This window comes from Toxoplasma gondii, chromosome XI (assembly GCF_000006565.2).
Source record: "Toxoplasma gondii ME49 chromosome XI, whole genome shotgun sequence".
NCBI classification, from domain to species: Eukaryota; Apicomplexa; class Conoidasida; order Eucoccidiorida; family Sarcocystidae; genus Toxoplasma; species Toxoplasma gondii.
The window spans coordinates 3092403-3102159 of record NC_031479.1 but is presented as its reverse complement, the minus strand read 5'-3'; the positions used below and the strand labels follow the sequence as shown (position 1 = coordinate 3102159).

At 49.3% G+C, this 9757-nt stretch overlaps 1 protein-coding gene across 1 annotated transcript; it reads right to left on the bottom strand.

Moving 5' to 3' along the window:
• Positions 1-1431: 1431 nt before the first annotated feature.
• Positions 1432-9661, bottom strand: TGME49_313100 (signal recognition particle SRP54 protein; the record flags this gene model as incomplete). Its single annotated transcript, XM_002364481.1, has 12 exons — positions 1432-1527; positions 1757-1928; positions 2129-2234; positions 3109-3223; positions 3738-3895; positions 4348-4448; positions 4920-5068; positions 5871-6021; positions 6699-6798; positions 7501-7654; positions 8548-8916; positions 9584-9661. 12 exons carry the CDS (start codon positions 9659-9661, stop codon positions 1432-1434), a joined length of 1749 nt encoding a protein of 582 aa, XP_002364522.1.
• Positions 9662-9757: the final 96 nt, after the last annotated feature.

Genomic DNA, 9757 nt, shown 5'->3' with positions numbered 1-9757 from the left:
GCCCACTTGCCATTGCCTCATCGATCTTCAGCAGAGGCGTAGCTCTCCTCCCGAAACAAATTTTTAGCGGTTTCTTTCGAGGCAGGCAGCGAAGCGCGCAGCCACCGAAAGCCTGCTAGCCACGCGCCGCGCGTTCCTGGCGGCTCGGTTTTCTCCGACACTGGAAAATGGAACGTTTTTCTTCTGAGTCGGAAAGATCCAGTGTCGTTTCCATGTGCGTGCATCTACTCGACAGATGCTGACACATCAAAACCGCGATCGGCTGCGATGAAAAAATGTGAAACACAGAGGTTGCAAAAGAACGGAAAACTCTGGCGGCAGATACACGACAAATGGCAAAGGCGTACGCACACGCAGATTCACGGACACCCATGAACGCTGATGTCACTGTTCATATATATTTACGTATATATATATATATATATATATATATAAAGGCGAGAATGTGTGCGCACATGTGGAAAAAACGTCTAACGATAGTCCTCAAGAAATATTCGACAAGAAGGCGCTTGTGAGCCTCGCCACGGAAAACGAAGACTCGCTGGGAAACAACTTTGTTCCCCCAGTCGCACGAGTAGTTCGGAATTTCGTCTCTGACGCCGAGTTCCAGGGGTTTTCCTAATATAAGCCGGCGACGGAGCGAGGGCCTGTTGTGACGGTGAGGACCTGTTTTGCAGAGGTCACCAGCGCAGGAAGTGCGTGGCAAGCAAACATGAGTATTTACCTCGAAAGAGGGTCTCTGCATTTGCTCGAAGCGACACAAACAGTGCCGAACTGGTTAGGACAGGAAATTCAGACGAAGGCTCTGAAAGGCGAGCGCTCGAGAGGGAAACGGGGGTGAAGCGAAGAAGAGACGAAACAGTGATGCGCCCCATGAAGCACAAAGAGAAGGGAACCTGCAGATATCTCGAAGAACGAAAAGAGTCAAACGAGCAAGAGCACACGCTCGTAGAAACAGGGACGAAGGATGGCGTTTGTCTTCACAAAAGGGAAACGAACAGTCGAGGAAAACGAAGTTGACCAGAGCCCCTCGATACACGCATACGTCGCCAACAAGAAACCAGGACAATAAAAATAGAACGCGTGCATCAGACATCTGTCCTCTCTCCCCGCTGCACATCTCTGCCTCCTCTCAGCACCGTCTCGCACCCCTCCAGCTTGGGAGACCGCCTGTTCTCCATTATTATCCTTCATTGCCGTTTTCTTGTTCTCTCCCTTCCTCTTCTTCTCCCTTCCTCTTCTTCTCCCTTTTCTTCTCTCCATGTCACTTCTCCTTGGTCTTTTTCCGTTTCTCTTTCTTCTCATTTCCCCCTCTCTTCTCCCTCCTTCCCCCGTCGTCTCCTTCGTCTTTCCTCCTCTTTCCTCCTCCCTCTTCTTCTTCTGCGTCGGCCTCTTCGTCTTCTCCTTCTCCTTCGTCTGCCTTCTTCAGTATCAGCGTCGGCCGCCTCCGAAGCCTCTGAAGCCTCCGCCCATGCCCATTTGCTTCATCATTTCCTGCATGCCTTCCATGCCCTCGTTCGACTGGAGCTGAAGACGCACACACGCAGAGAAGCAGCCGAACAGCCGGAAGGTCCAACGCGAAAGACCAAAAATAAATCGAAGCGGTGGCAATCCGGAGGACAAAAGAAGAAGGAAAAAAGAAGGAAAGAAAGGACAGGAAGCGAGAGAAGAAGCCACTGAAGGTCGGGAAGAGCTTCACCAAGGGGAGGATGACGAGATTTGAAAGACTCTCAAGGAGGGTGAGTGTGTTTTTTACCTCTCGCAGCAGATTCACCATGTTCCCGGCGCCACCCATTTGTTTGAGAATTCTCGGATCCAGCATGTTTTGAACTTTGCTCATCATCTGCTGAGGATTCCTCATCATGTTCTGCAGCGCGCTCTCCTTTGTTAAGCCGATCTTCCCCATCTTGCCGACCATCTTGCTGAATCTGGGAACACAGAAAGAAACACACGCACTGCATGCAAACTGCATGCACCCGAGTGGGCACAAAAAAGAGGGAGAGCGAGAGAAAGAGGCACAGACAAAACGACAGAACGCACGCGACGTAGAGGAAGCGAGAGACAGCTGGAGAGGCAGGCTCTCTGTCTCGACGCGCCAAGAAAAAGATTTCCTTAAAGAGCAACTTACTGTTTGTGTTGCTCGAGAAGCAGTTTCACTTCTTCGAGAGTCGTGCCTGACCCCTGGGCGACTCTGACAATGCGAGAATCTGTGAACTGCTTCTCACACTTCAACTCTGGAAGCAAAGACAACGAAAAAGCAGTCTCCGGAGACAATTCCTGCATCTCCTTTCAATCCGGCAACTTCACCGAGGAACGCGCGCCAAGCGTTACACTTCCAGACTCGAAAGGAAAAACCTTAATTCACAAAAAAGACACTCGTAGGCGACTGCGTCGTGTCGTCACAAATCTCCACGGGAGACTTTTGAGCTCATGAATGCACGAGCGCCCATGCACTGACAAGAAGATTAGCTTGTTCTCCACCTTCTCTCTAAACTTGTGAAAACGATGTCCGACATGGTGCCCGTGCATCTCTACTCACTCTGAAGTAATTCACCCCAACCTCCAGGGACAGACGTAGGTGTGCACGCCACACTTACATATACATATACATATATATATATATATATATACGACGATTTTCTGCACAAGAATGTACGGCTATTTTACACATGCGGAGCAGTTCGAGTCAAGAAAGCGCTCGATAAATCTCTTGCATGTTTACGCTCGTACGCGTCTCCAGATTATTCGGTATTGGTTCGCTATTTGAATCGACATGGCAAGCGTCTGTCCGTTTTCTGTGAAGCAAACCAAAACTGCTCCGAACTGCGTACATGCCGCGTCGTCCGCTACGTGGATGTCACAGCAGGTCTGACAAGGCGGAACGTGTGCATTCGTCAACCTCCCGCATCGCTGGCGCTTCGCGAAACAACACCGCGCCCGGTTGTCGAACGAAAAGCTGGAATCACTCGAGAAACTCGGCTTTGACGGAACGACAGCAACTCTCGGCGTGGAAGGATGCGAAGCCAGATGAAGCGACCGAGAAGGCAGCGCATGTGCCGGGTGTCTGGACACACTCCAAGCTTCGCACTTTGTGAACTCTTGGATTACCTTCATCAGTCATCGAATCCATAATGCAAAGAAAGCGTTTGATTCGCATGACGCCTGCTTGCTCTTGGTTCTTCGAAATCAAATTGCTACCGATGCCAGGCACCATGCTGATGACCTGCAAAGCCCAAGCGCTGGAGCAGCTTCGTGGTGAGAAAACGAGCATTTTGTCTCGTCTCGAGAACTCTTCCTCCCTTCTCCACCTCGCACAGAATGGCAAGCGTCAGATGTGGAAACACACTGCCGCCCACCTCAAGAAAGCGTTGAGGCATCCGCGAGTCCTCAACTCAAAACGGTTCTCTGATGCTTGCGTCTTGCTTTACGAACTCCCAAGTAGTACGTGCAACCGCCTCACAAGCTACAAATGGAGATACCCCATGTATTTGTACACATATCTACTTATACAAATATTATATACATACATGCCTGCATGTATATGCATATATATATATATATATGTATGTATGTATGTATGTATGCAGTGTATGTGTCAACGATGTCTCTCGATCATAAATCGCCAGTCCTTTACCCCTGTTGTTCTGTCTGCACAACGATGTGAGTGTTTCTGTTTTTGCGCCTTTCTGTGCAAGAGGAGAACATGAAACGCCGCGCAGAGTTGTGGCTTTTCTCACCTTGCTGATCGGACCCATTTTGAGGACATTCCGGAACTGCTCGCCCATGTCTTCGAGAGTGAATCTTCCTTTGCTGAGACGATCCATGAGCTCTTGCTGCTTCTCCACGCTAACCATCTCCTTCAGCGTCGAGAAGAGGCCACCAACATCTCCCAGACCTGAGCGGGCATGCAGCGACGAAAACAGTGCGGGTGATGAGGTCGCTGTCGAGCATCAACCAGCGAGGTCGGGGAGACGGCACAAAATCCCAAACCCACTGGAAGAAGTTGAACGAATCCGAGGATTCAGGCGACAGCGGAAAGCCGCGATAAGTAGAAAAATCAGAAACTTCCAGGTACTGTGAACTTGAGAAAAGATGAGAAGTACTCAAGACACGGAAAGTGAAAAAATCAAAGAAGCCGGAGTTTGCCCAGCGACGCCCCACACGAGAGAGACAGAGTCCGAGCAAAGAGAACAAGACACGGAGAAACTGGAAAGAAAGGGAGGAAGAGAACAGAGACAGAGACCAGCAGGCGAAAGGGGAGAAGAGTGCGTTGAGAAGCCGGGATTTCCAGGGAAGGAAAGAAAGCAGAGAGGACGGACCGAGAACAGAAAGGAACGCGCTTCTTACCAAGAAGTCGCGAGACAAATGAGTTTGCCTCAAACGCCTCAAAGTCGTCAAAGTGTTCGCCAGAGCCGAGAAAGATGATGGGGGCACCGGTCGCAGCGACGCTGAAGAAGAGAAAAAGAAATCGTTTAAATGCACAGCGCAAAGAAACAAAACAACACGCACAAGGCACACGCAATGTGCTCACCAACGCAAAATACCTCAACAGAGCAAGCAACGCAGTCACCCAGGCAACATGCAGATCAGAGACATCAGGCAGGCACGCACATGAGCATATCCCTGCATATCTTCCCAAACAAAACTACCGAATCAGACATATATATATATATATATATATACATATATGTGCATATATATTCATACATATATATACAAATATGTAAAGCTATACAAACACACATACATATATATATATATATATGTTTGTATAGCTTCACATCTGCATACGTGAATGCACATATGTCTAGTTGTCCATGTCTGCATGTAGAGGGAGAGCGAGACAGCTGAGTATGCGAGTGTCTCTGCACGCGTTGAGAGACTTCTTCACCCCACGAGGAGACAGAGGCTTTGCCTACGCGGAGAGGGCGCCGCCGCCTTTTGCATGCCCGTCGAGTTTGGTGACGATGACGCTTCCGACGTCGACACTGTCGCTGAACGCCTGCGCCTGGTCAAAGCAGGCCTGTCCAATGTGGCTGTCCATGACGAACACGACGTCGTCCGGATCCTGCAAAAGAGCGAGAGGTAAGCGAATTTATCGGAAATCTATACCCGTGCGAGTCAATGAAGGCGACGCGCAAATCATATACATATATAATTACACACACACATATATATATATATACATATATATAGATATACTTATATACATAAATAAATATATATATATATATATACTTATATACATAAATATATATATATATACTTATATACATAAATATCTATATATATATACTTATATACATAAATATATATATATATACTTATATACAAAAATATATATGTATATGTATATATATATATATATGTTTGTTACGTTCATAGGTGTGCACCGAAATCCTCCTCTGCACATAGGAGAAGGTGGCACGAGTGATTTTTTGCTCGACACAAAAGCAAAGGACCAGTATTGTTTCGACTTTGCGACTTTTTCTCCATCACCGAACGCCGACGTTGGATCACCGGTGAGGCACTCGCTGGACGCGAAAAGTCTGCACCTGCGCGTATGTTGTTCCGTACGCTACAGCGAAGATTCGTGCATGGTTCGCATGCAAGTGCGCACATCCGCAGAATGTTCACATGTTTGTGCATGCATGCCGCCACAAACATCCCCGTGGAAACGCAATGTCGCCCTGCAACGACGCACAGAAGGTCCCACCGTTCTCTGTGCAAGAACCGTCAACACTGTCTGAACATCGCACGGTGGAGGTACACAGAGGACGTCTACAAGCGCCTGCTGGCACGAAGTTTTGAAACGGTTGATGGCATCCGGGAAACTCTGCATGCGCTCGAGAGACATTGGGGGGACTCACAACAGCCTCGGCAACTTGTTTCATTTCATCAAAGAGCGCCGCTTCTTGCTTATGGCGCCCTGATGTGTCGACGATAATCATGTCATATTTCTCTCTGCGAAACTGCTCTACACCTTCCTCCGCGATCTTGACAGGATCTGCCTCCGTGTAGCTGAAAAGGAAAGGGAGAACGACGCAGACCCGTGAGGGTCGAGCAGAGACGAAAACGGAGGAAAAAAAGCAGACGAGGGAGACGGAGAGGATGCGCGTGAAAGAGAGAGAGAGAGGAAGGGAGGGAGGGAACAGCGAGAGACGCAGCGACAGAGAGAGCGCGTTTTGGACCACAGAGCTGGAGCGAGGTTGCTGTGACCAGAAACCAGTGATGGATAAACGCAGGGGCGCTCCGCTGGCGACAGGCGAGAAGGAAGAAGAGAACGTCGCGGAGAGACAAGAAGTTCGGAGGCATGAAGAATAAGATAATCACACATGAAATCACCATGAAAAAACAGACGCGCCAAACTCGGACCTCTTTACTCGATAATTCCTTTTAAAACACTGTGGCTTGAGGCGAGTAGTCAAGTAGGGAGACGCAGCGTGCAAGGATTATGTCCATCTGCCTCTCAAATCTTCAGAGCGAAGAAGAAGAGACATTGCGCGTCGCAGCTCCCGACGCGACGGCGACAGATGCGTGGTCTCGAAAAAGACTTTTTTGCAAGGCTTCGACGAGGCACACGAATCGTGGAAAAGGGACTCCAAGTGTGAAGCGAACGGGTTTTCGAGTCTCTTGCTTGCCTTGGATTGTCTTCCTGGCTCGCCTCGTTTGTTTCGCCTTCCCCCAAAGCCTCTCACCTTCCGTAGAAAGGAATGCGAACCTTCGTCGCGTTCTGCTTCAACTGATCGAAGGCACCCGCTCGAAACGTATCTGCGCAGACGAGGGCAACACGCCAGCCTGCAGAACAAGGGAAAAAAACAAAAAAAACAACTGAGAAACCTGAGAAGCGCGCGCGTGAACGGGAGACTGCAGACACACAGAAGACACAGGCTCGCGCTTCGAGTCTCGCGCGCCGCGTCAGCGGGTCTGATGTCCCTTTGTCTTTCTTTACTTCGTCAGCTGCTGGCTTAACCGTCGCTCAAGACAGGAAGTGAAGAAAAAGAAGAAATACAAACCTCTGAAGACTCCCAAGAAACATGCCATATGTCTCCAGAAACGCAGAACGACGGAAGTTCTCCGTGACTGAGCACGCGTCACAAGACTCATCGAGACAGGCGAACGCGCTGGACGGCCCAGTCCATTGTCATTTTACAGCTCGACAACATCGACAAAGAACGGATCTTCCGACAGCGAACCGAACGGACTCCCGGCGGGTGGAACGCTCGCCGTCCTCAAGAACTCGATGGAAGGCTCACGCATTCAACGCTCGAGTCTCAGACACTGCGCCTCGACTGAAGAAGGCGCGCTGCGTATCGACACTCCACAGAAGAGTTTTCCTTATCGTCTCAGAGCTCCTGTGCAGGCGCGAAGGGTGGCGTTGCTTCTCTTGAGATGTTCAGAAAAGACAGGCACGCTTGTTGGTTGTTTCGAGAACTCGATGTATTCGAAAACGAGGCTCTCGCCGCCGTGCTCCAGCTCGAGAGAGAACAGGAAGCGTACCTTTTCGCTGGTAGTAGTGCGCGTACTTTGTGCAAGTTGTCGTTTTTCCACTTCCTTGCAAGCCGACAAACATGATGACGTTCGTCGCGCCCTTGCGCGGGACGTACGGCTGACGCGCCGGTGTCAACATAGCCACGATCTCCGAAATAACGCACTGCCGGAGAACAGAACGGAAATCTACAAACGCGGTGGTAAGGGAGCCGAAAGACAGATATGTGAACAGACGCAGAAGACGCAGAAACACAAAAAGTGGATGACGGAGAACCAGAGAGAAGAAAGCAAGGGAAAAGCCTCGCGTGGAAAGGAGAGAAGAAAGCCGACAGCGAGAGACAAAATCAGAGCGCGAGAAAGAACGGCCGAAAACGTGAGAAAGAAAAGCCGGAAACCCATGAGCAAGAGACACAGCAAAAGACGTACGACGAAGCATCACATGGTCAAGAAGACAGAGCTGTGAAACAGTTCGCGATAAAGAGACAACACACAAAGGAAAAGAAACAAAGGCTGGCGGCCCTCGCGATTGCACTGCGTTGGCAAATCTGTGCCACAGCGCGAACGAACGCGCAAGAAAGGGCAAATAACGACAAGAGAAAGGCACACGTAATGAAAATAAATGTCAAAGAAAGATGTTAAAACGCAAACAAGAAGGGAAAACAAAACGCACGTATCCCCTGCCCCACAACTTACCTCTGAATCGATGGTCCTCGTGAACACAGAACGTGTGCAGACACAGTTGTCCCTTAATATATATATATATATATGTATATATATATATATATACATATGTATCTATATGTATATATTTACTGTAAATATTTTTACATGTAAACACCGAACATATATACATATATATAGTATAGCAATTTATGCAGTTACAAACACAACCATATATATATATATATATATATATAATAGATGTATTTATCGCTATCCACACCGAAATAGATGTATATACTGTGGCTCTTCACACGGATGGACGCCAACACACAAATGGGTGGACAGACGCAAGTTCAGTCTTTGCGGCTGCTTTGGCAGATTGTGTCTGTTTACTTTTTGGATGATTTTTCTGGAGTTCACTCCAACTGCTGCGGCGCGAGTGTTGATTTCCCGAAAACTGTCTTTGCTCGCGCCTGTCCCAGAAGCCTCTGTGGTGGCGCCTGTGACAACGTCGAACTTCACAGAGGGACCTGAAGGACCTGCTCCCGCAGCTGACTGCCCCGCGGTTCCTTTGCCTCCCGAAGCAGTCTTCTGAGAAGCGGACGAAGAGGACGACGAGGAAGAAGAAGAGGCTTGAGAGTGCGAAGCGAGACGATTGTTGATGCCTGCAGTGACAGAGGCTTTGAACTGCTGGACGACGCGGACGTGGACGTCTGCTTGGAGCAGCGCGCGACACACAGCCATGACGCACTCCTGCACGACCTGGGAAGCAACAAAAACAAGAGGAGACAGAAATAAACGCAAGAGAAAGAGGCAAGGAAAGAAGAGCTGAGAGGGGAGAAGGAAGAGCTGAAAGCGGAGGAGAGCAGAAGAAGAGAAGGAGAAAAGCTTTAGACTGTCACTCGTGTCTTCCGTCTTCTATCCGCTTGCCCAAATCTCCAGTCGCAATGTGCTCCAGCAGAAGGAGATCCATGGTTTTTCAGTTGAGGGTGCTGAGTGCATGCGCCTCGCAGAGACAGTCGAAACGTTTCTGTGTACTTTCAACATTCGAATGTTGGACGGAAGCCTACGAATAGGGTGGTTTCTTGAATGACTTTCTCCATGCATTTTTTCAGAACGAATTCTCACTCTGTGACTGCTGAGCAAGACTCAGTTTGACGAAGGCTTCGGACGGAGGACACAGTAGGCTCTTGTTCGAGTCTCACTTCACAGGACTCGAGGCGTGAGCACACTCCCAAGAAGAAGCTTACAAATACTGGTCTGTGAACTGCGGTGTCTTCCGTCGAAAGCATGGCTTTTGAAGCAGACAGTCTTTTCGAGAAATTTGATGCATGCTTTTGATTATGTCTAAAACATCAACGCGCATTTTTGGGCTTGACAGAATCGAGGAACCGTAGGACCTGAGAGTGACTGCGCTCGGCGCGCCTACCTGCTCGTCGACCACAGTCGCTGTGTGCAGGCGCCTCAAGGCGCCTGAGATCTGTTCTCCCAACTCGGCCAGAACCATCTCGGCAACGAATAAAAGGAAACGAAGAAACGGAAACGAAAGGAAGGCGACGGCGCGACGGGTCGCAGCCGTGGAGACGAGAGACAAGAGGCAAGG